We start from the raw sequence: 27,478 nt of genomic DNA on the forward strand, positions 1-27,478 counted from the left end.
AATGTTTGTAAAATAATTTTTACAAGGGACTTATATTTTTCTCTCCTATTCTAACTCCTTCCTTCTCGTCTCTCCTCTTGTCCTAAGTATTTAATTTTTTAAAAAAGATACTACTAGTCTGGACCCAGCAGTTTCCCTATATTAGCAGTTTGAAAACATTGTTTTACTATTGTTTGCATGTGGTTCTCAGACTCTCAGTCCACATCTCAAGCATCTTATCAAGGTGCTTACACCACTACAAACAGGGATTTTGAGCGTGGAGTGGGTAGGGAGGCTGCTTCTACTGTTAAAAAGTAGCATTTAAAAAATATTATTACCTAAGAAACTTGAGAACAGAGGAAATGAGGCTGCCTAATATCGATTATTTAGTGCTTCCTTTGAGATATGCCATTTTTAACCTCTTTGCCCAATTCCTCTTTCCTGGGTCCAGGCAGAAAAGGTCTTTAGCCTTGAAAAGCACTGTGCTTCTCACGTTCCCTAGGGCCACTGGCCTGCTAAGGTTTCTCTTCCTGAAAGGCAAAGCCTTTTTTATTATTAATGTTGCTTTAAATCCCAGCTATACAACCTCTAAAAAGTGGAAAAATGATAAAATATGTGTAAATTCATGTTTAATCTGTCACTTATTCATCACTGAAAACATTCCTCATCTCTTTGTCATATGCACAATTGTCTTCCCTCGAATTCTCAGGAATGTTTTTGCCTGATGCTTATGTAAGTTGTCACAAGCTGTTTCCATATTGGCCATGGGGGATATATTGTTTGTTTGTTTGTTTTTAAACGGAGCATTGCTCTGTTACCCAGGCTGGAGTGCCGTGGCGCGATCTACCCTCACTGCAACCCCCACTTCCTGGGTTCAAGCGATTCTGCTGCCTAGCATCCCCAGTAGCTGGGATTATAGACACGTGCCACCACGCCCGTCTTGTTTTTGTATTTTAGTAGAGAATGGGTTTTACCATGTTGGCCAGGTTGGTCTCAAACTCCTGACCTCAAATGATCTGCCCACATTGGCCTCCCAAAGTGCTGGGATTACAGGCATGAGCCAACATGCCTGGCCAGAGATATATTGTTTAAATGCACCATCAGTCTCACTGCCACCACTCCCTTTACAGGTGGCAGCTGGTTGAGCTTACATTGTAATTTATCATCATTATTAACATATATATGTGTGGATATATGAAGGGCATTATGGGGATTTTACATGAATATGGAGCAGTGCGGTTCATACCTTTAAGGACATTAAAATAAAATTCAATCAGAAGCAGTCACCACATGCAATGCTTAATCATATAATATGGTGACCATTTGCTGATGGTTCGACACCGTATTTCCAAAGCATTAATGCTTTCAAATGACTCAACCAACTTCTGCGAAGTTATGCAAAAACTGCTAAATGCAGAGCCTTTTATGTTTTCCTATTTTTGCTACCAAATTCATTTAATAGAAATAACTCTTTGAGTAAGTGCACTTGCCTACGGTGGAAAACACTTTATTTGGTGGCAGTGTTGAAACAGCCAATATGAATTATAGGCATTTACTGAAATAGAATCAAGAAACCTATTTCCCCCTTCAAAATCAATAGAAAAATTGCTACTTACACTAGGTATTCTTTGTCTTTGTAAAGACAAATGACAGTGCATTCTGTTCATGGTAGTTGAAACATTTCTCAACTGGCAAGGTTGTTTGGTTCTCTATTTTACCTGTGCAGATAAAAGGATCCTTTTGCATCTCAAAGGCTAGAGGTAATGTTTTTCACAAATAAATAACATACTAAAGTGAATGTTAATTTTTAAAAAATTAGCCTTTTGAAAGAGATAGCACTGAATTTCTGACAGTAAAAATTAATGTTTCTTTATCAAAATCTTAATTAAAGTCTGAAATGGTAGATGTTTGAAAATTCAGGTTATATAGAGAGAATATTTTCCATTCATGAAGTTATCATTATTACTTCATAAAAAACACAAATTTCAGCCTATGCAGACTTTTCTTCTTAGAATTTGAAATGCTTTTATTATTTTTGCATCTTGAATCAGTAATCTTAAAAATTTTATACTTAAAAATTTTATGTTGGATAATTATTAAATATTTTGCTGTCACAATAAAATTTTACCATGTATAGATGTTGTCATGATTCCTTATTAGCGCTACTGAAAATATATATGTATAATTTCTCTTTTTTAATAAAAGCACATTTATTGTTTGTTTATGAGTATGTGCAAAAATTAGGCAAACAATGGAATCCCATTGATCTGCTCATATTAAAATACATTTAAATGGGAACATGTATGAGTACATAACAGTGACTAGTCAGTACTGGGAGCTATCAGAGATTCGCTGAAGTTCAAACAAGTAGTAACCTTTCATATCTTAATTCTTCCCTAAATTGTTTGCATCCTAAGAAAATATCAAAAAAATAGCAAGTACACAGATTTAGTATTTCACCAGTGACTTCCAGAGAGCTAGAAACAGGATTTATGAAGAATCCACGTTATGATTTTCATTATTCAATAGCTAATGTTACATGGATAAATACATTATAACTGTTGTATTATTGCTTACTACTGACTGGATTTCTTCATTATACTCCTGGGCATCATGAACTGAAAAAACTATAGAAATGACAGCAATATCATCTGATTAACAATGGGCAGATCAGTCCTGGTACACAATGCTTTATACATGAGGCCAAAAATGACTTTGGATTAAGAATATTTTAGTAAAACTTCTGCATCTAAAAGGAGCAAGAAGAATGCACACACTTTAATCATCTTCAAAAGACCAGTTTAGCTAATATCAATATATATTTAGAGGTTGTTGTAATTTCTGTTTTTTCTGTAGCTGTTCAATTGTCCTGTGCAAAGCAAAAATAAACCAAGTATGTGGTCAAGAGTAGTGGGCATTCACATTCAGACAATTTGTGTATTCTTATAAATGTGTTTAATTACAACTGCTTCAAAAGAATCCCAGATTTTCAAAAGTTTATTTTAAGTTTGGAGACTAGACAAGGTCATACTGGTTTTACATCCTACGTGATATAAGTATATATACAAAGAAAAAAACAACATTGGAATATTACACAGCTTGAAGGTTTGCAAAGGTTATTTGTGTCTTAGTTATTTCTGTACTTAATGACACATCTGACGCATTGAGTATTATATTTCATAATTTGTTGACTAGCAAAGATACAATCATTAGTAACCCAAGTCTTCAAAATTCACATCAAACTTCATGAAGTCATTCAGAAAGAGAAAGTCAACCCTAAAATTAAAATTGGCAACTATGATAAATACTTTCAAAAGGATGTAGACAAAATGGACATGTTTAAAAGTTTAGTTTCATTAATTGTAAAACTAGCAGGTTATAGTTACTCAATATAGTGAAGACTAGGTGATTCTTATGTGTATTCTACTTATAGTATTTTATTGGTTTTAGCGTGAATTTAAATAGAATAAATTTACTTCACTTTGATGTCACTGACATGAATGACACAAAAGCTACTTCATAATACTACTTTACAATAATTTTCAACATTTCCATATGTTGGAATCCCTTTGCTGTCATCAATTTTGGGTGTCATGGGACAATAGGTATCCCGTTGGACATGATGTACTGTGAAGAGCATATAAAGCAGAGAGAAAACGAAAAAGCAAGAGAAACTCATTTCAGTGTGTTTTCTAAAAGGAAACAAATATAATTTTAATCAACTTCTTTGGAAAATATTTTTAACACAGGTAACAATAGAAAAAATTATAAAACATCATATGAAACTAGAAGTAATTTTGGAAAAGTAAATCATCATAAAGGATAAGTAATAATCTTAAAAATATACTCTTAAGAATGCATATAATTTGCAAAGGAAAATGGCTAGATATTTGATGGGACAGTAAACCTTGAAAGAAATTGGCTAAAGAATAAATGTGTGTATATTTCTGAACCTAAGTAATTATCTGTCACATAACTTTAAAATTTAGCCAGTTACAAATATTTTAGAATCCTAACTTTAAAGTTATCTAAAAAAGGCAATATGGAGGAAATTGCAATTTTGTTTTTGAAAGATGTTGAAAACTGATTACCATTTCAGAGGCTTCAAATTCATAATTTCATAATAAGAACAAGAAATACAAAGCATATGGGCAAGGAATCAACATGTGACCAGACAGTCCCCTTAGACCAATTAATTTCGCTCTTATTAAAAATGCCAGTACGATTGACTTTCTCTTTAAATTCTTCACTATTATTGAAGACCACTCCATATATACATCATTAAGAAATGCTGTTAACACATGGACAGACAAGACAGTAACAGTCTAGTGGCTTTTGTTATGCAGCACAAATATTAAAGGAAAAAAATAGCAGTGTTGCGTAGGATCTTAACATTTCGTACACATACCATCCTTTCTTTTCCAAGACACTTAATTTAAAACTCCAATAATTCTGTCTAAGCCTTATAAAATAAATACTTGTAAAGCTTATAAATTAGATGTTGAAGACTTTTATGGAGGCAGTGTGAACTTTAATTTGAGAGACATGTCAATGAAACCTCCAGTATCAATAATAAATTGTTATGATAATTGCTTATTTTTTCAGGATCTTTGAAGCAAAATAAATAGAAATCAATTTTCATTTTGAAAATGGTTTACTACTTTGTCATTAGCAAACACTTTGTTTCTCACAAATAACTCCACCTGTGCTTTCCTGGGAAACTACCACCAGTTTCAAATCTCAATAAGATGTTAGTTTCACAGGAAATGTGGAGATGAACAAAGAAATGATGAGTATGCTTGGCCAAGGTATGCAGCACTATATTAATGTTTCTTTGCTAAATTTTTATAAAATAAACAAATAATGAGTCTGTTTTTAAAAGTAAACATAAGAATATGTAATTACCATCTAAATGAAGACTTAAATTTAAAGAAACATAATACATATATTTTTTGTTCCTTTGTGCAAACTGAGAGTATGGGATTCTTTATGAAGGAAGTATTTGGAAATTAAATAGTTATGGCTTCCTTCAAAAATAAAACTGCAGATTTAATTAATGGATATTAAATACAGATCAATCTACTGATAGGCAGTCATGTTATATATATATGAGTAAACATGACACTTCTTTTAGGCAACTAATAGGAAATTCAGTTAGGAAAAAAGCATTGAATTATTCAGGTAATACACAATATAAAGAATATAGAATAGAACCAAAAGAAAAAGAAGTCACATAATGTCTTATTAGAAATAATGAAAGTAAAATGAGAATTATAATGTCAGTACTGCATGTTACATATTCTTCTTTAAAATTTTGTAATAAACATTGACAGTGTTTGGTAGGCACAGGGAAACAGGATAATGTAGAGTCATTACAGAAGAAAAAAACTTATTGCTAACATTGCAGTATTCCTTTTATCAGAATTAGGTGAGTATTGGTTGTAAAAGCTCTATCAACTGTTGCTCTTATTTGATAACTTTGAGAATTTTTTTACTCTTGCTATAAAAAGAAGGCTACTTTCTTTCCCTAATATATTTCTACCAATGTAAATAATTCAGGAAACAATGAGAAAAGTAATTCACACTTAATGTGATGTTACTTAAGCGATTTGACCAATAAAAAAATCAAATTAAATCATTGAAAAGGCAGGCTTAGACCCCCTTAAAAACACAGTTAGTTGCCTACCATAATTTGAGTACTTTTTCATGAAAAAAGAAAAAGAAAAACATTCAGTTTCCTACAGATTTTGCACAGTTCATTCCATGGAGATACTTTTAGGGAAATAGGGAAGAGGGTTGTGAAATGTAGCCTCTCCTCATTCCTCCTCTGTGCAGCCCAGCAGCTCTGACCGCAATGTGATCCTCCCATACCAGGACCAAGGAAGGATTCTTATGTGTCGTGCATAGATGGGAGGGTCGATGACGTTTTTTCTGTGAGTGTCATTGTCAAAATTGCCCTGGAAGACCTAACAAAGAAGAGCAGAAAATGTCAGTCATATAACCTTTTTTCTTTGAAATTATTTTTATGTTCCTGTTTGGAACATTTTCCCCAAACATGATATTTGATAACTATTCATTTTATTTTCTTCAAACTATATTGCAGCTTCTTTTTAATAATAATTATTTTAAACTAAATGGTCAATTAATGTTTAAATAGTTAAACCTTGATTGTTTAATGCAGGAATTCATAGATCTGTCATTTTCCTCTGCTTGTTTCTCTCAATTAAAAAAATGCAACAGGTATTCATTTTTTGCTTATGTCACAGGCTGAACGTTAGTCAGGTAGTTTGCTGAAGATGCTCTCTTCCAAGGAGTGACTCAGAGATCCAAGCAGCTTGCAAAGTACAGCTGTCATTTGGAGCATGTGGCCTCCACATTCAGAAGCGGCATGGGGAGGGGAGAGTTAGCAGACTATGCAGGGTGTTTAAGAGAACAAGTATGGAAGCAGCTTATATTACTTCGGTATTTATCTGTTTCACCCTACCTAATTATATGATTCCAGCCTAACAGCAAAGGAGGCTGGGCACTGGAAAGAAGCAGAAGGCTATCTGGTGAGCACTAACAGCCTCTATCACAGTGCCTTTTGCCCACTTCTTCTCACATACAGAATAAAATTAGTCCATCTCCAAATGAGACAACACAATCAATGCTGTTTTTGAACTGTGTTTTTTCTTCTTTTTTGGCTTCATCTATTAATTCCTGGATCCATACAATACTATTGGGATAAATGTGAGTTATAATATCCTGACACTTTGCATAGAATGTCTGTTCTTCTTTGGTAAAAATGCTTTTCTTTTCTGTTTTTTGGAGCTTTTCTATTGCCACATGCTCTTCCCTAAAAGACTTTCATAATAACTTGGACAAATGTCTGCTTCAGAAAACAAAACAAATTTAAAACACTGGGACCACGATAGGAATGGCATTAAATTATAAATTATGTTGGGGTGAACTGAGGTATTTATATGTTTTAGTCTTTATCTGAAGAATTTTATCCTTCTTTTTCTTATAGATTCTGAACATTTCTTATTAAAGTTATTTCTAACTATTTTATATCTACATTTTTTTAAAATTTAGATTTAGTTTAGATTTTTAAATTTAGTTTAACTTTTTAGAGTAAAAATCTCTTCAAGACTTTCTGTTTTTACTTTATGAATCATCTTATAATTAGAAGATAATTTTTCTTTCTTGTTTGACATCAAATTTCTTTTCTTATTTGGCATCAAAACATAACTATGTGGCCAAAGAGACACCTGAAAATAAAATCCCCAAAGTAGAAAACAAAAAACAACCAAACTTCATCATCACATGACAGAATACTTAACCCACATCTTTCAGCATTCTGAAATTAAAGAAAATGTTTTAAAAGCCTTCTAGACTAGTCTTATCTGGTCACAAATGTTCTCCTGGAAAGAAAAAATCATATTCTCCTCAAAAGCATTAGGCAGTATGGCACTGATTAACAGAGGCAATAGACAAGACTGAAAAGTCTCTCTGCTGGTTCTGCTGGCATATCTAAGTACAAGTTCATTTAGCAGGCATTTTATGCTTAGTAATGCCCTGTCTTGCAGGCAGGAATAACTCATTCTGGACTGAAATGTGCTACTACTATGTAACAATGTCTCCGTTAGCAAAAGCTCACAGGTACCGGACATACCATAAACGCTGGCCAAAAATCTTGAGAGGCTGTTGCTACTGCAACAGCAGAAAATAAGCTCTGGTTTACTGACATCTTATCTGACATATGAGGTTGGATTCAAATGTTTCAATGAGACTGTGGTATTACAATTTAATATGGAATCTAAAATCCAATTTTGTAGCCCTGCTAGTGAACTTAATGTATATCTTTGGGATAATAGAGTTTAAATTCATTAACTTTCATTGCAAGATGTATAACAGCCCAAAATATAGTTTTATACCACTTCTTGGGAAGGAAATACAGAAAGAAACAATTTTCTCTTAAGTGTCTGCTCGCCAGCACAGGTTTTGATAGGAATTATCAACCCAGAAAGTATTAGTTGAATTATTAATTATACTCATTTCTTTATAATGAAGAATACAGACAGAGAAACTATATCATCTCTGAAACTGAAAACAGCTATGAAATTTCTGATTTAGTATGTGAAAGTCATGGATATTTTCATGTTCACTTAAAAAAAAAGTGAAGTTTCATGAAACGGGATGATTTATAAAACAATAACGTTCATAGAAAAACAGCCGAAATCTATACTAGAGTCACCCAATTTACAGCCTCAAAGTACTGAAAATACATTTCTGTTTTCAGAAGCCTCTCAGTAATGACACAGTACAGAACACAAAGCACCCACTTGCTAATTCCAGGATGATATTTTGTACTTGTTGTGTAAACATGTGGCACATGTGCTGTTTTCTTATCTCCAGCACTAGGAAGCCCCTGCCTAAGAATGCTACCTAAATATTTCACCTTGCAAAGGAATGCAAACACAGTATTTTTAGTTAACTTCATAAAATCTCTAAGATTTCTAGAAAGTGCTTTCACAGGCACATTTTAGAGACATAAGCATCTGAACTAAAACTGAAGTCTGAAAAGACTGATGGAGAACATTAAATCTCTATATAGGAGTGAAAATATTTTACATGAGAAAGACACAGTTTGATTTGAATTTTTTAGAAAAACTATGCACAAGTTTCAGTTCAGGGAGGAGGCTAATTAGCTGATGACAAATTTGCTGATATATTCAAACATGATAATGCTTAGAGGTCTTTTTCTAACATATGCTTTTTCTAACATATGGGGTCTTGATTAAAAAAAACACTAAAGGTACTTTGCAGAAGCTTCCATAATTACAACCTATGAGAAGATAAGAGAAAGAAAAATACAATTCCCTCAATGTAGCTATCTTGAATTTTTTTTCTAAGGTTAACTCTCTTGTGATGCTGGTTGAAAATACAAATCAGATTCTTGGGAGGATTCAAATCTCAGCATGGAGAGAATATCAGATAAAATAAAACAATAAAATCTCGCTTCTAGCAGAATTAATATATTTTTTGTAAGACGAGCTACTATTCTTTGTTAGGGACCACTATCTATTCAGGCCAGTATAGACATCATAAATAGGAGGCCTCCAGGGATCATGGAACAAAGCAACATTATTCTCCACGATGTAGTCAGAGAGGTGGGGCAAATTTCAGTTTCTTTTAGTAGTCATGGAATAGGACCCTAAATATCACAGAATCCCTTGGGGATTTCTTGCACATATGATTTCTTTAGAAAATCGCCTAGTTTGTAAAAATGTGCTTCTTTTCAGTTATCCTAAACTGATGAAAAGTTTTAAAGAGATTCCCATTCTTCTAACTTTTTGGAATTTTTGTTCACATCATTCAAATAGCAAGTGGTTCTAAGCACTTTTAGATAGATTCCCTATGGCTAAACATCAGTATTTTACATCAGTATTAAACATCAGCATTTTAGTAAGATTTCAAGTGACTATCACTTCATCCCTCTGGGCTTTTGATGCCCCCTTATAGATTTCATTATTTTTCTTCTGCTATTTGGAGACTATAGTTGAACTGCATCTGGGATTTCAGATATTGTGGAAATACAAAGGTTGAATGAGACTTTCTAAAGTTTTTTCTATTGATTGTATTTTCTTTGTTTATGGTATCAAGCATACCATTGACCTTACTGACTGTATCTGTACACTGACCTGCTGTTCTTAAGGGATAGAAGACAAAGATAAAGATCCATTTTCCTGGGGCAGCATGTATGTGTGTGTGTGTGCAGAGGTGCTGGACTGAAAGAAAGCTCAGAATTCTTTATTTAACACACATAATTTCAATCCTTTGTGCTTTCATCCAGAGAGCTTATGGAGAAGTGAAATAAGACAGTCTTTGGTAGCTCTGATGCTCAGAAACCCTGTTTCTATCTAATTCTACCCATATAATGAAAGAATCTGAGATTTGGAAGAGAACTCAGAGATCTGCTATCAATAACTCTTCCCTCTAATATTTCTGACATGGAACTTTCAGCCTATCCATGGCATGCCTCAATACAACAGGACGAGTATGTATTTAGACAGTTTGAAAGTCTTTTTATAAGGCTAAAATGTATATATCTCACTTCAGTCTACTGAATCTAATGCTTAATTCTCAATGAAAATAGAACAAACTTAGCTTATCAAGAGAACTTTTGACATACTTAACAATAATTGACACAAACCTCTCAAAAACTCAGCTTCAGTGCTCTAGGCTAAACATTCATGGTTCCTTAAAAAGTTCTTCATGTTGCATGATTTTCAGACCTGTAATCTTGATTGCATTCCATTGGGTAACATTTGCTTGAACTATGGCTCAATGAAAGTGTGGTATTTATTGCGACACAGAATATAGACATACTGTGAATAACTCAAAAGATAGAGTGCACCTTTGTTGTAGATATAGTATTTCTATCAATGCAGTGTAAAATGTAGAATAATTATATTGCATTTCGGGTTATAGTTGATTGATTTATGGTCAAGTAGATTTTGGATATTTTAATAATTTCTCCTCAGTGAGGGTTTTCCAATTTTTTTTACTTGTATCTATTTTATAAAGCAACCATTTATATATTATATAAGTATATAATTCTGATTTTTGTGGGTGACATAAGGGACAGATGCTTATTAATTTATAGTTCAGGATCATAAAATTTATTTTTATATACTTAGTGTCAACATTACTTGAATTTTTTTGACTGTCAAAAATTTCAGAGTTACAACTTGAATCAACGCTTTAAGTGATGTAAAGTCTTATGAACATTTTCACGGAATTAGTATTCATGAATCATGTCAAACATAACATTTTTCCATTTGAATAGTTTGGGAAAGAGCCTTCATTGTTTCTAATTCTACAGCTAGATTGTCAGTAATATTTTAGGCTAATCTAAAATTTATGTTCTACTTTGCCCTAAATGCAAGCATTTCCAAAATCAATTTTTTAAATTAAAAAGTAAAAAATATTAAAATACGTAGAAAATTATTTTTAAACATTTCAGTTAGTGGTATAAATCTATATCATATTAAACAAATCTTATTAGAAGCTTTGCATTTATGAAACTTCTATGAGTGATTGGCTATAAAAAGTCTGAAACCGAAGTTTAATTCTTTTAGCCAAAATAGACTGCAGCTATCATTCAGTGAATTCAATTTTCTAGGAAAATTTACCAGCATCCTGAAACCATTTCATGATTGAATGGCCAGTATATTATTCTTGATGTTTTTCTCTGCAATCAATTCCACTAAACCAATGAAACTCTGTAACAAAATTAGCCTCAATATGAGTACATTCTTCTAGATGTAATAAGGAAACAAGAAATTCATTTCCAGGTAAATTTCAATATTCTAGAAAATGTTTCTTTGGAAAATAGTGATATTGAGAATTATATTCTAAGAGAGTCACCCAAAAAGTAGGGGTTTCTGTTGGAACCAATAGACTGTGTTAACACGTGTCTCCATTGATCATCAGCCTGCAGAATGAACTGGGGGGTCGGTTTTCACTATAGGGCATCCCAACAACACTACAGCACAAATTGTCATCAACAGAAAGGAATAAAGAGCTGCCACAGTGTCTTCCATCCCATAGCATCCTGAGTAGAACCATTACCCTCCAAATCTGCAAATGAAATAAGGTCATAGCTAACCGAAACAATCTATCAGGAGGTGAAAGTCAAATGGAAAAAAATTCAACCAAAATGTATACATAGGACCTTAAAGTAGAGCCAAAGACAAGGATAAAGTTACATGTCCCAATTTGTGAAAATATAATGTGTGTAATCTATAGATAAGAGATCGAATGTGAAGAGGACTTGTTTTCATATCAGCCACTAACTATAACATATTAGATAATACTTTATTTTTCCGTATCCAAAAGGAGTTGATCATCTTGTCTTCTTTGCAAGAAACACATATCTAGACATATCTTAATCTTGAGTTTGCTTGTGTGTACTATCTTGAAGTAAATTGCTGACCATCAAATCTTTGCTCTGTTGAACAGTTCTTCTGCAGAGTTTAGGATGTGTCAAATCCAGTGTAGGCATAGTGTTTACAGACACATGTCATTCCAGTGATCAGTGTACAGGCTACAAAACCATGTGTAACAGGAGTGTGTATTAGATGTTAACCTTACCCAAGGAGGAGTCTGTTCTTTGCCCTCAGCTCCTTGAAGGTAATTTCTAAGCCCTTGGAATGGCCTGTCTGAGGAGAGTGTTTTTGTTTCCCAGGGGGCCTTGGGCCACACCAGATAGCCCATGCTAACATTGTGGTTACAGTGGGGTCTTCAGGTCAGCTTGACCACTGAAAGGGTGGAAACTAAGGTTAGCCACACATATGGTCAACCGTGTCTAAATGTCGGAGCTTCCATAAAAACTCTGAATACCAAGGCTAATGTGAGCTTCCTAGTTCGCAATACTCTGGGCTTACTGTCACATAACATGGCTGAGAGAACTTAGTACTCTCCAGAAGTCTCCAAGACAACTGAAAGCTTATGCCTGGACCCTCCTGGACTCTGCCCCATATGCCTCTTCCCTTTGATGATCTGTATCCATATCCTTTCATCGTGATAAACTATAACTGTGAGTATGATAATTTTAATTGTGTTTGTGAGTTTTTCTATTGAATTATCAAACCAGAGAATGATCTTGGGGAACTGAGAACGTGCAATTGATGTCAAAAGTCAGGGTGGGTTTGGGGAATCCTGAACTTCGCAATGAGTAATTGGTGTTGAAAGGCTACAGGTTTCATCTAAGTTTTGTTGTCTGAAACACTGACAGTTGGAAAAGGAACCTCAATTGTCTGAAAGGGTTGTATCTACAACTTCCCCAACATCATGCGCCAGCTTGTGACAGACATTCAGGCTTTAAAGTTAATTGTGAACTTACTTTCTATTCTGATTCTTTGACTAAATCCTGAAAGGACAGTCCATTGAAATTTAATTATTTTGACTCATGAGTATCCTTTCTAAACCTTCTACTGTTAGGTTCTACTCCCTCTATTTTACTTGCTCTTCTTATTTTCAATTTCTGGATGATATTTATTCTCATGGGCATAAACCTAATAAGCATATCAAACAACTGGTGTTACTCGTCCTCTTGCATATTTCAGTAACAAAAAATTCAACTTCTTGGTTCTCCTGTATTTCTTTAATATCATTTCCATAAAAGCTTATAGGTCCTTTGAGAAATACTACTTTGTCTATCTACTTGGGATTCTTTAGAAATCCCTTAAGAAACTGCAGTCAGATTTTCTGAAAGGTATTGTGCATGGTCAGAGATATAATAATTCTGCACCATAATTCATATTGGATATTAATTTTTATCTATATCCCTTTTAAAATGATGTTTTGTTCCATAAACCCTTTGAAAAATCTAGACCCTGTTTGCTTCAGAGATTTCTTTGTTTCTCAAGATTTCTCCGTGAAATTACTTGAGGCTTTCAAATTGCCTATTTAACTTCAAAAATCTAATTATAGAACATTTTTGTTTGATGGGAGAAGTGAAAAACAAAACATGGGGACAGGTTCCATAGTCTTTCTTTCACCAGGGCATGATTCATTTTAAACCATTAAAATGAATATATGGGTTCTCTAAAAAAATCATTTCTATTCCCATTGTTGCTCTCAAGAAATTTCTTGCGGCTCTAAAGTTTGCTTTCTATTGTAATTATGTAAAAAAGTAGATTTTTGGCTTCAAGAAATACTACATTTCACTGAACTAATCTGGCTTTGCTTCATGTTCCTAGTGTATATAAATCTCTAATTATATCCCAAGAAATTCTTTACTACACCACAAATTTGATGTTCACTTACAATTCCTGTAGCATGATTTGCACTCTACTGCTCCTTCTGTTAGATTTTTTTTTCTGAAAATGCACCAATGAAAGATTCCAATAATAATTGGCCAAAAGATAGGCAAATGTGTTTTTTTCCCTACCCTGGCAATAAAAGTCCACATTTCTGGCCCTTCATTGCTTCTTAAATTGCCAGATTCTCTTTGGTTTCCATGTAGTTGACCTGAAAGCTGGTTGAGGAACATAATTCTTCATTGGGAAAGACAGCTGTGTGATAGCTTTCTAAAATTCATTCTTTCTTAGATCCTCTGGAATTTGAGAGTATGGGAAAAGAGGAGAAAATAGCACATTTTAATAGTATTTTTTAGAACATTTAACTTCTGACTTTGCATAGAAGAGTTCAACTGTTCCTAAAAAGATGTGGGATTAGGGGGTCCTATTCTCCCCAGTAATATCAACTTGTCTATTACTGGCAAGCTGGCGTAGGTAATACTTGTGATTCCCTAGTGCACTGTGACAGTGACAAGTTGAGCTAAGACTTGCCAACATCCTACTCAGCCAGATGAGAGACAAAAGGGACTGGGGGCAGAGTGGCCATCTTCATTCATTGTATGGACTGTTTTCTTACATAACCTTGGCTTTAAGAAGCAGAGAGCTGGTAGCTCTTTAGAAAGAGCCCAAAGAGGCTCACTAAGTTCATGTTACCTTTTGTTATTAGGTCTTGACCTTGAGAAAAAGACGTAGTGAAAAATCAAAGCAAAAGAGTCCATCCTCCTTGACTGTTACCTTCCTTTCCCCAAGCTTACTGGCATTTAGAATGCAGAACCTAAAAGCCAGTAGGTAGGATACACCACCATATTTAACTTCTTTTATGATGAAAGTCTCCTTAAATAATAAGAGTATCTTAGGAAATATATCACATAGGATGATTGCCTATAAAGATTTATGAAACATAAAATATGCCATTCTAAACTGTGGCTATATATTTAAACTATCTGCCTTCCACTACTCAGATTTTGACTGTCATAAGAAATATTCCTACAGAAAAAGTAGAATTGAGAAATCATCTGCTTTTCAAAGACATCTCCAGGAGATGTTACCAGGAATAGTCGGAAAGTAAAGGCATCTACTTTTTTCTTTTTAGTCGAACATAAGAAATGTAGAAATGCCTTTCCTCTTTTCTATAAAAGTACAGAGCAACTCGCCTCTCTATTGAGTTCAAAGCTCATCTCTCAAACTCTCATCCTAAATCACACTAGGTATTTTCCATCTCATCAGAACAATTTGAGACTTTACCCCTGACTCTACCCTTCATGGTAGGTATATAAATGATGTGGCAGTAGAGAAATTGGTGTGTTTTGGTAATTCTTGCCATATTAGGAGACTTTTCCTCACTTCGAGTCTCATTGAAGAGTTTCACCCTTTCACCCTATCCTTGTCAGAAATGACTTAATATTGAGCTCTATGTATGAACACAGAAGTGATTTAAGCACTCAGTCATGTGATTTCTAAGCCAGACTGGTGATGAGGAGAAAAGAGTATTAGGGAGTGAGAGAAGACAATCCTGGAGATGGATGCAGAGGTAGCAAAGTGGAATTGTACAGCTGAAGCAGGGTGCCTAGGTGTGAGTGTAAGTATGTATTGCCTAGGCACAGAAAGTAGTCATTCTCCTTTATCCTCTCTCCTGAGTATCCTTAGTAGACCATCGTCCAGCTGCAAGACATAGAAGATCTTAACTGGAAACAAGATTGCAAGATGAAATATTTGGAATATACTTACACTAAAGAATGTATCATTTATCTAAATTGAAATTTAACTAGGTGTCGGTATTTTTATTTGCCAAATCTGGCAACACTATATGAAGAACATGAGGAACGCCAGATGTAAGCTGAGCAGTCACTAACTCTTCTTTGAGATAAGCTAAATTTTGGGTCTTTTCTTAAGGAGTTGAGGGTATATTATTATTAAAATACACTTGATCTCAGAAGGGAATATTAAACTTTGCTATTACTTATGGCTGTTGAAGTATTACCAAAAGGAAGAAAAGAAATAAAAGTGTAATTTTGTTATGTAAAAGTTATATTATTTTCACTCATATATGAGGAATGTCTTCCTTTAATTATTATTAAGTATCAGTCATTTCGTTTATCTGTTCAAAATTGATTTTGTTTCTAATTTTATTGGAATAAGGAAATTAGTTCTTATGTTGTTTTCTGAGTTTGGTCCTCGGCTCACAGCTTCAGAAAAACTGAGAGGAATGCCTCTTCACACAGGTATAATCACTGAATCCGTCTTTTGTTAAAGTTATTTTTTAATCAGTTTTGTGTCTCAAATTATGCCAGAAACTTGTTGATGATGACAAATGGGTTCCCTCTTTAATAAGTGTCCCCAGAGGGCTTATTAAAGGTGTATTTGTCCCAAGAGTGCTCTATACATATTAACACAGTTTCTCTTTGAGATTCAACCAAAGGAACTACATAAAAATCACTGCCAAATGATTAACTTTATAAGGTGTGGCAGATTCAGAAATCTTTTTATAGTTTCCCATAAATATGGACATATGACAGGTATCATTTATTCTTTTTCAGATTTAAACTGTGAAAAAGTAGAAAAATACTGCCACATTAATTAAGTCATTGTGAAAGTGTTAAAGGGGAGACTTAATTGCTAAACATATTGCAGCTGATGGTGTGATGGTGGATAGTAAAAATGGCATATGTATCATGCAAAACTAATGTCCTTGAGCATTTTTTAGCATATAATAAACAATCAAAATATTAGTTGTTTGGTGATTATTTAGAAATAAAATGGGTTCAAATTTTTGCTGTATTCTAATTGATGTAGTTTGGATATTTGTCCCCTCCAAATCTTATGTCAAAATGCGATCCTCAATGTTGGAGGTGTAGCCTAGATGGAGGTGTCTGGGTCATGGGGGCAGATCCCTTACATATGGCTTGGTGCCCTCCCTATTGTATTGAATGAGTTCTTGCTCTATTAGTTCACAGGAGAGTTGGTTGTTAAAAAATAATGTGGCATGTTCTCCTCTCTCTCTTGCTCCCTCTTCGACTTCCGCCATGAGTAATAAAAGCTTCCAGATGCCTCACCAGAAACCATGCAGATTCTGTTGCCATTCTTGCACAGCCTGCAGAACCATGAGCCAAATAAACCTCCTTTCTTTGCAAATGACCCAGTCTTAGGCATTCCTTAACAGTAATACAAAACAGATTAACACCTCTAGTCAATGGTTAATGCATACTTCAACAATCAAAATAATGACGTAGTTTCTGTAATACTTAGATTGATCAAGTACTTGTTTTCCTAGTAGGAAAGAAAATGATCAGATTCACCTAAAATAACATCATAGTTTCTTCTATTAAAAATACTAATTTTCTCTCAGGTAACATCTCCTGCTTTCATCAGGCTCATCACTACCTCTTAATGAATGACAACTTCACTGAATTTTAAATGATTTATTAAAGTTTGATAGCCTTGATCATTCTACTGGGGAGCTAATCACTAATCAATACTTTTAATATGTTAGCATTTTTAATCAATGCATAGAGTCACAGTTGGGCTAACACTTGATGATTTTTCACAGTAGTAGTATAAGAATGACCTAAATTAAAGCATGAGTAATTTTTTTCATTATGAAATATTGTCATTATGCAATTAGGTCTATTAATAAATAAGTCACACATAAACATGAGATATTCAGAATTTTAAGTGTACACAATTTTAGAGATTTCTGATGAGTGATGGAAAATTGAGAAGATAACAATAAGAAGATTTTAACTTTTTTTGGCATTTGAGCACTGGGAAAGGTAAGGTAATAAATCATGTAACAACATTTTTATTATTTTTCATTTATGAATATTTTAGTTTGATAGTACTGCTATGTAACATATTCCTTGTGTTTTTCACACTTTTTTTTTTTTTTCATTTTTGTGGGAACATGTGCTAACTAGAAAAACTATATTGTTTCAAATTTTAAGGGAGTTTATCAAACTCCCTGAAAATGTAACTCTGAGTTTTGGAGACAAAAGATAATTAGCAAGAAAAACAGTAAACATATATTTTCTCATTATTATCGTATTATCCTGACTTGTTTTCTTCTTTCTCCATAAATTTATTGAGAATGATGTTTCATAGCATCTGTACTAGGTGGTTATCTATCATTAAATAACCATCATAGCAGTAGGGATATTCTTCCTACTCCTTGCCCCCAACCCACCCTAATATTGGTGAATTTTATGAATTTTCTGCCTGATGTATATTTATTTCTACCACCTAATTGTTGTTAAACAGAATTCTGTTTTTGCTCTTTTATTTTTTAATGATGAAGGTTAAAACACCCAAATGCCATCAAGAAAAGTAAATGCTTCACTAACCAAAATTAACTGCATATTTTACATCGACAGTATTTAATATTAGAAAATGTGAAATAATATACAAAGGACTTTCTTTGAAATCTCACAATTAATCCTTAAAGAAGGACAACTGGCTTTCCATTGATATTTCCAAATAAACTGAATGACTTCTTAAAATCACTGAGTTCCTTCAGACAGAATGGTTTCTGATTGTTCCTGCGCTAATGAGTCACTCTGGTTTGTCTTTTATTTTCAGCATGTAGCTAGTTGTTCCATTCTATAGTTGCACTTACGTTGGGCGCTAGCCCTCTCTCTGATCATCTCTATCCCATAAGCCCCATCTCCTGTTCTCTCCTTCCTTTCCTGCTCTTAAATCCTTCTTTACCCTAGATCTGAGAACAAATATCTTTGGGCAGGTAGGACACTTGGAGCTTATGTTAAACATGGAAATGGAAGCATAATACTTTTTGTAGGAGACCCAGGGCTATTTGCTCGTGGACTTGTATCCATTTTTCTGTCTTGTTTTTGACCCCAGGCCTCCACTTCACAACTGATTCTGATAAGTGGGTCCCTATTATGTTCTCTGTGTACCTTAACAACTGCTATCACACTACTCATTGATGACAATATGCTGCTTTCTGAATTCAGTTTATTTAACTAGATTGTCCTTTCCTAACGCAGCAGGCAGACCTAGGTCTGCAAACTGCATTCACTTTGCTAAATCAATTATTCTGTACTCAGATATTTCCTGATATATTTCATTCTTGGTCAGAGGCCTTAGCAAAATTGACAAGCATCCCATTCTATTTTGGGCATACCAGCATATATCCTAGTCAGGTATCACAATATTAAATTACAAGGAGAAAAGCAGAGAAACTTCTGAATAGCAGTTGATACCAAGTGGTGTTTATTTAAATAATATCCATGATGTGCTTATTACACATTGCATGCCTGTATCAAAACTTCTCATGTACCCAATAAATATACATACCTACGTACACACACAAATTAAAAATATGCAAATTAAAATAAATAAATAACAATGTCCTTATTTTTAGACAATTCTGAAATAACATGATTGTCTTCTTAACTTTAGTTTCAATTAAGTCACTCAGCCACCAAATATTTAAGTAAGTCAAATAAAGTGACTACATGAATTTCTATCATGTAGGGGCACACTTCACTTGCTATTACTGAATCCTAGTGTTTTGTAAAAAGCCATGTATATTTTGGAAATTGCTTTTTGAAAAGCAGCCTCCTTTCTTTCCTTCCCTGCCTTATTTGAAAAGAGTAGGCCGGGCGCGGTGGCTCAAGCCTGTAATCCCAGCACTTTGGGAGGCCGAGGCGGGCGGATCACGAGGTCAGGAGATCGAGACCATCCTGGCTAACATGGTGAAACCCCGTCTCTACTAAAAATACAAAAAACTAGCCGGGCGTGGTGGCGGGCGCCTGTAGTCCCAGCTACTCGGAGGCTGAGGCAGGAGAATGGCCTGAACCTGGGAGGCGGAGCTTGCAGTGAGCCGAGATCGCGCCACTGCACTCCAGCCTGGGTGACACAGAGCGAGACTCCGTCTCAAAAAAAAAAAAAAAAAAAAAAAAAAAAAAAAAAAAAGAAAAGAGTAATAGGACTCTGAATGGATGAAACTAATGGTCTCCAAGTAATATGGAGAGAAACTGTCCTTGATCCTGCTGCTCAGAAACATGCAGCTGTTCCCTCTTGAAAGATAATTCACTCCCTTTGCTTTCCCCTCCCCCGCTATCATCTTCCTCTGTGATTGCCACTGCCGATTCCATTTTATTTACCTCCTAAGAGATTCTTCAGGTTCTGAGTTTCACACCCAGATCAAATTTCAAAAGAACAGCATGACTATTATTGACTACTCATCTGACCTCTGCCTTACCCATGAGCTGGACTTTCAAGATATTAAACATTCAAATTTAATTTCAGCTCTCCAAAACTACTCACTTCAGCAGAAATGACAGGATGCTCTGTGACATCTGTAATTACTGTTGAATTTGAATATATCCTTCAATACAGACCACGGCTGACAGCTTTATTAATGAGGACTGATGATGTTGCTGCTTCTATTTTTCACACCCATGTTGAGAAAGGGAAGGAGGTTGAAAAGGACCAGGGACTCTTTTCTTCTATTGGAGAGTGATGGACTTGTATGAAACTGACATAATCTATGTGCTACTTCTTCCCTAGAGTTGTTTTATCAAATACTATACCTAGTAGGTTATATTTTTGACTTTCCAAAATAAACAGATTAAATCAAAGTTTTTCCACCTTTACTAAGCTTCTCATTAGACTGGGAGATTGTGTCATATTCAGATTTTTTTCTCACATGGAGTCTGCCAACTGAATACAAAATTGAATGAATATAAATTTCACCTCCTTCTAGATGATCCCCCCATCTAATCTGCATCCTAAACTACTTAAATATATTATTTCAATTTAGAATTTGTTTAAAGTTAGTGTTTACTTTGTGATTTTCATAAGGGAATTGGCAAACTTATTAAAATTTAATCTTATTTTTAGAAACATTGATTCATATTGACTTCCTCTGACCAATTAGAGGCCAAAGTCCTAAGGAATAATAATAAATTCCATTCTTACTAGAAAAACAGAAAACTACACTTAGTTTCAAAAATTTAATTTTGTTTTTGGCATCAATTAGTCATTTTTCACACACTTGCTTATTATTTAAATTAGCTGGGGCCTCTGTAAACATTTAGATTTCCAGCTCATCTCCAGAGAGTCTGAAGCAGGGCCCAGAAATATGTATTTTTAAACAAGCTCTCCCCATGAGTGCTATAATCAGACAATTATGGTAACTACTGAATTAGAGAGTTCACCAATATATTGCAGTTTATTTCTTGATGAATATATGTGTGATTCATCTTTAAGGACCAAGAAAGTCTTATTGGAAACAGGGGATTTTATTTTTTGTTTTGGAAAATCCAGGTAAAGTTTCAACTTTCCAACTTATGCTTTTACAAAACCCTGGATAATTTTAGGGAGGAAGATGAAATACAGTATTACCAGCTTCTTTATTCCTGAAAAAAGAAAGCTCCTATGGTGTGAATTCAGACTTATTTAAACACTATGATGTTATGACTAATATACTGGATGAGAAAACCCATTTTTATTTCTAATTTTTCCATATAAGTACTCTTCCTGAAATTTATTATTGCTTTACTTTGGCTTATAACGTGAAAAATTAAATACTGAAAGTGTTTGTCAAGTTTTGCAGTTTTCCTGCTAAATGTGGTAAAAAACAGCTCCAAGTGTATAAAACAAATGTCACTTTCATAAGGGCAAAGGAACATTTGACTTTCAAATAAAAATGTACCTGAATTAATGCTGTAGAGAAATATAAAAGTTAGTTAAATGTTAGAAAATGCTGTAGACTAGTAAGGGGAAAATACAAATGTATGCACTGTAATGAGAATGTCATCATAGGCTCAGTTACAAGAGATTTAATGTGGAATTTAGCTAAAAAACAATACTAAAGTAAACGGCAATTCTTGTGAATGCTATGGGAGGGTATTCAAAAACGGACATCTCAATAAGGAGAACAGAGTATTATTTTTCTTCTATTGACTTTTGGCGTGTGTGTGTGTGTGTACACACACATGTTTATTACATATATGTAAATACTCCTGTGTGTGTGTGTGTGTGTGTGTGTGTGTATGGCATTGCTTTTCTGAGGCTTAGTCATTCTGATTAATAAAAAACAAAAAGGCCATTGATACATTTTTTGAGTTTTATACCACTTACTGTAAACCTAGAAAATTGCATTTATTTTCAGATTACTTTTCTGAAGTAATCTTGTGTCTGGATCTACGTTAGACTTCCACACCCACACTCCCAAAATCTATTAAAGTAAGCAGTCAATAAAAATAAGTGGCACAAAAGAAGACTTAGAAGCTTTTGTTTATACATATTTCTGTTTGAAAAGTACGTCTATAAAACATCTCACAGACACATGTTTTGCCCTGAAATATTCAATTCATCTATTATATTTGTCTGGATGAAAGCTTGTGGTTGAATTGGCACTTGTAAATATTGAAGACTTTTTTTTCCTCTTATGGAAAGTAACCATGGAAAACAAGACAAAAATAATGTTAAGAATCAATAGGAGATGGCTTACTTAGCCCCAGAAAAAATTAATTGCTAAGTAGTATTGAGCCCTTTTAAACAGAAGAGCGCATCTATAAAGGATATATGAAATGATACGCAAAATAGCTAGTAGAACCAATCATAACAGTAAAGTAAAAGAGTTATTTTGATACTTATCAAAAACATATGTTATTGATATATATGTATATTTACATATAAAATGATGACATTTTCAAGTATTTAAATAACTTAGGCAATACTTTTTCTTATTTGTTTTATAAAATTCTTTTCTACATAAAAATGGAGAGATCTAACGCTCTGTAATTGCTTCTTCCCCATAAAAGATTTCCTTATAATAACACTAATTACTGAATTTTTATCTACAGTTTACTGGTGTCAGTTGTCTTCTTCAATAGTAAATAGTAAACTTAGGCTTTTATCTTAGGCTTTTCTTCATTATGCCTAATTAGTTACAACATTAAAAACAAACTGATCAGATTTCTTTTTAAAACTACGAGTTAAATTGGCTGAGTTTAGCCAATTGTCATATATTTATAACATAAAAATGTTTTCATTAAAAATTTTTACATTATACTAATAATAGCATGCTTTATGGTCTCACAGGGGAATTCCAGCTCACATTATTTTTAGTAAATAGTATGCATCAATCTACTTTCACAATTTTCCAACTTGCCTAGTAGAGTCTACTTTTTCTTAACAATAACATTTATTTTGGTTAGATGTTTGAGGTGATGGATATCCCAATAACTCTGATGTGACCATTACACACTGTATATGTGTATTAAAATATCATATGTAGCCCCCCAAATATGTACAAGAATGATACATCAATTTAAAAAAGAATTATTTTGGTCATGTCCAAATCGTATGTTATAATAATTATAGTTCCTAAATATCTGGATTGATAGCTATAATCTATTTTGCTTGTGTTTATGGAGGTAAGTTTCTGGGCTTTAACATTCATTTGAAGGTGGATTTCAAAAGTTTAAAATATGTATCACAAATCCTGAAGCAATCACAAAAACAGCAAAATGTTATGGCTGATAATTCAACAAACATGATTAAAATGGAATCACTGAAAATTTGATTAATCTAAAAGAGTGCAAAAATAGGAATAACAAACAAAAATAGATGTGACAAATAGGAACTAAATAGTAAGATGATAAATTTAAATCCAATTACATTAATACTCCCATCAAATATAAATTTTATAAATGTTCCACTTGAAAAGCAGAGACAGTCGGACTGGCCAAAAGAAGATCAAATTATATGCTGCATAGAAGGAATACTTTTCAAATATAGAGTACAAATAGGTTAACAGTAAAAGGATGAAAAAAATGCTAAAAAACTATATGCTAAGGTAGCATTTGTAAAAAGAAAGCTGGAGTTAATATCTATTAATATCACACAAAGTAGATTTCAGAACAAAAAATACCAGGGGTACAGAAGTTCATTTTCTAATGAAAAAGGGTTGAGTTGATCAAAAGGACATTAAGAATCTGTTTATGTATATATTAATAGAGCTTCAAAATACATCAAGTAAACACTGATGTAATGGCAAGAAGAAAGAGACAAATCCATGACAGTTGAAAATTTCCACGTTCCTTTCTCAGTAACTGATAGCACAAGTATACAGAAAATCAGCAAAGAGATAGAAAACCTGAGTAACACTATCACACAACTTGACACAAAAAGTTTATGTAAGTTTCAGATTGAGATAATGAAATAAAAACACTTTAACATGAAAATCTCTAGTCTATAAGAAAAATTACTCACATATTAAATCACTTTTTTACATAAATGGAGACAAAAAAGCATTTGAACAGTTTAATGGTTTAACCATAATTTTCTTTACACTTCTTTCCTAATCTATATAAAGATTTCACTATTATAGATATGCTGTTTACTGAATCTTACACATGGATAAGTAAATACTCATCTGTCTTAAAATTAATTTCAAGCCTGTATAATTTATGAAGTTTAAAAAAATTCATCTTATGAAACACACTGCATAAGAATGCCTACTGTAAAAGGTGAAAGACAGGAACTGAAATAGTTATTTGCAATAAATCAGGGCAAACACTTGTCTATAGCTCACAAAATAAGTTGGAAAATAATTTTACAAAATATCCAATATTTATTCAGTTTAAGATGTCACTGACCATAAATCATGCCATTATTTTATGTTCATCTAGGAAAGAATAATTGCTCTCAATTAAATTGTGATGTTAGATATACCAATTTCTAAGATGTTAACATGTGAAATGTGCATGTGTCCTGAGATGTTACATGAGTGTGTTCTGAGATGTAAAAATGTGACCAGATGTGGTTTTTTAAATCTAAAGCTAAAAACACATCTCCTGTAAAGTAAATTTTGTATGAACTAAATTTAGACTGTTGAATCACTTAAACAGCCATTCCAGCCCTAGTGTTTCTGGGGAAATTTATAAATTCTCTGCCTTGAATATTTGAAGAAAGAAAGATATTTTCAACACCTCTATCAGTTAATAATGCAATAACCATAAGGAAGTAAACAGATTACATATCATAAAAATAATTATTGACTCAAATATTTAACATGTATAAAGCAGTGTTACAGACTCCCCCAAATCCTTGATCTGAGAGTTTTTGTTGATGTCTTCAGAGAGCTAGCATTCCTTGCACAGTTGCTTAATTCTAAGCAACGAATTAACTTGATTTCAGTAATCCAACTGAGGCCATATTTAAACATCTGATCCCAATTAGTCACTGATAAAGCACTGAGCACTTTCATTCTCCAGGGTCTCACAGATACTGAAACCAGTAGATACTATGAAAAGATGCTCAAAATGTTAAATATTAAAAAAAAAATTGTATGGCATTGATTTGTACAGTGTGTGTGTATAGAGGTGTGTATATATGAAATTCAAAGTAGATTATATATTTAAAAGAATAATAAACCTATGAATTAAAATACAATGAAGGAAATGGAGCAGAAAAATATCTGAGTTTCTTTGTTGTTGAGCTGTGTAATCACAATTGTTCTTAAAATGTTTAAAATGTTTAAAAATGATTTCATTAACCTTTGAAATATTTTTCTCCAAAGAACATTTTATCTAACATCAGGAATTTATTTTAATAATGAAAATGACAGTGGCATATATTCTAGCAATAACTATTTACAAATGTCTTATGATAAATTATTCAATATTCTATTACCTTTATAAACTATTAGGTGAATCTCAGATAGTCAGATGTTAGGCAATTAGTAATATGAAAATGTTATCAGTAAAGCATTTTTTTCCCCTAGGTTGCACCATTACATACCAGACTGCAAACTCCTTTACAGTATATTCTTTAAAGCTTTTTATTTAACCTATATTTTCAGTATATGTAGATATTATTTTCAGTACAGATGTATAAGCAGTTCATTCATTCAAACTTGGGTGTAATAGGATCCTCCACTTCTGAACTTTATAAACCGATTTGGCTGACTTACCTTATCTTTTCTTTGCTTTTCATCCTGGTATACAGTCCAGTGTTCTCCATCATTGCTGTAAGCCAGTTTGTAGGAGCCAACGAACTGTACATGACCAAAATCTTTTGCTCCTTGTGTAATGATGCCAGTCACTTTGGTTGGAACAAGAAGATCCACCTAAAAAAAAAAAAAAGAAAAGAAAAGAAAAAAGAAAAATACATGCTTTAAATGCAACAACCAAGTTGTAAACTTGCAAGTATTTTGATCTCAAGAGAATAAAACTATATATATCCCAAAACTAAAAATTTACCTATTTTTATTTGAAATCAATGACTGAGTCTATTATTGGCTTACAATTTTGATATTGCCACTGGGTTAATGTAGTCCAAGACTCCCTGAACAACCATTTTGACCATTTTAAAGTCAAATGATGGTCACCTCAGTCCACCAATTAATTTTATATTAAGCTGATTCATCTATTTGTGCAGGATTTTGTTTTTCTTTTTTTCTTTTTTTTTGTAACTGAGATAGAACAGATGTGGTTGGGCTGACCTTCTTGAGATTGATCACTACCTGCCAGAACTTTACTTTATAGTTCAATTTTCCGATTTTATTGGTCATTTCAATGAAAATAAAAATAACATTGTAGCTGTGTCCACATCAGGAACAAAAATAGTATTAGATTTTCACAATGGAACATTAGTAAATCCTGTTTCCATAAATTTTAATCAATTCAATAATATATAATTGAGTAATAGTAATCATTGTCCAGTGAAAACCTCCTTTTAGAAAACAACAATTCTAAAATGGTTGAGGAGGAAGGTAAATATTCTTCAAAAATAAAGAAGGATTAAATACATGCATTCTTGACTTGTAGAGTCTATGCTCATAATGTGTTCTTTTCTGCAAAATACATACTTTAAAGGGCATGAGACCCATGGAAATTCAGTAAGCATTAAAATCATCAAAATGTAACTGAAATGCAAAAGATAGGAAACATTTTCATCAAAGAATACATAATATAGAATAGTTCAATATTTTCCCTTTTTTTTCTCTAATTCATTCCTGCATGTTTTTTTACATCTTATGCAATGCTAATTTTTAAAAAATCTAGAAAACTTTGTTTTCTATGTGGACAACTCTTGTAAGATCTTTACCTTTTATGTTTATGTTCCTTGATCTATGGTTTCCTCTCTCTTCCTGCAAATAGCCACTTACTTCCACCTATTTCCTATGACTAAGTGCCTTGCTACATCCTTGATCTTATCATCTTTAACTGTCATGATCCCACGTGTGATCTTGGTGCTTTCAACCACTATGTCCTTTTGTTTCTATTTCAGGTCCTCTATCCTGTGAGATGTAAGGTAGCCACAAATAGATAGTCCTGGGTCAGATACAGGCCATGAATGAGAAGAGAGAGCTAGAGAGAATGCATAGCTTAGGGTCATATTTAGTGACACAGATGCCCATCAGCAAAGGTGTGAAACAGTTTCCAATGTGTCACAGCCTGTGAATATTCAATATTTTTGAATTTATGTGAGCTTTTTGTTAACTTTTTGGAACATGTGTTAAAGACTTTAGGCTCAAGTTGCATGATGGATTAAGACAAAAGACCACCTTTAATGCTCTATTAAAACATTTTCAAAAATCAAACTTTCTGGCTATTTTTCTAAACATGTATTATATTATCTAAAATTTCTTGTGTGTCCAGCAGTAATGCAGGATGGCAAAA

At 33.3% G+C, this 27,478-nt stretch overlaps 1 protein-coding gene across 2 annotated transcripts in view; it reads right to left on the minus strand.

Annotated features, from left to right (window-relative positions):
• Positions 1 to 2,958: 2,958 nt before the first annotated feature.
• The window catches only part of EDIL3 (EGF like repeats and discoidin domains 3), a 448,089-nt gene continuing 423,569 nt past the window's right edge, over positions 2,959 to 27,478 (minus strand). For both annotated transcript variants that reach the window (XM_017959723.3, XM_003899900.5), the window contains 2 exons: positions 25,768 to 25,923; positions 2,959 to 5,945 (listed from right to left, as the gene is read on the minus strand). In XM_017959723.3, the coding sequence (XP_017815212.1) occupies positions 5,796 to 5,945; positions 25,768 to 25,923 (306 nt within the window). In that variant the 3' untranslated portion in view covers positions 2,959 to 5,795. The remainder of the gene's footprint in view (positions 5,946 to 25,767; positions 25,924 to 27,478) is intronic.

This window comes from Papio anubis, chromosome 5, assembly GCF_008728515.1.
Source record: "Papio anubis isolate 15944 chromosome 5, Panubis1.0, whole genome shotgun sequence".
In the NCBI taxonomy this organism is placed as follows: domain Eukaryota; kingdom Metazoa; phylum Chordata; class Mammalia; order Primates; family Cercopithecidae; genus Papio; species Papio anubis.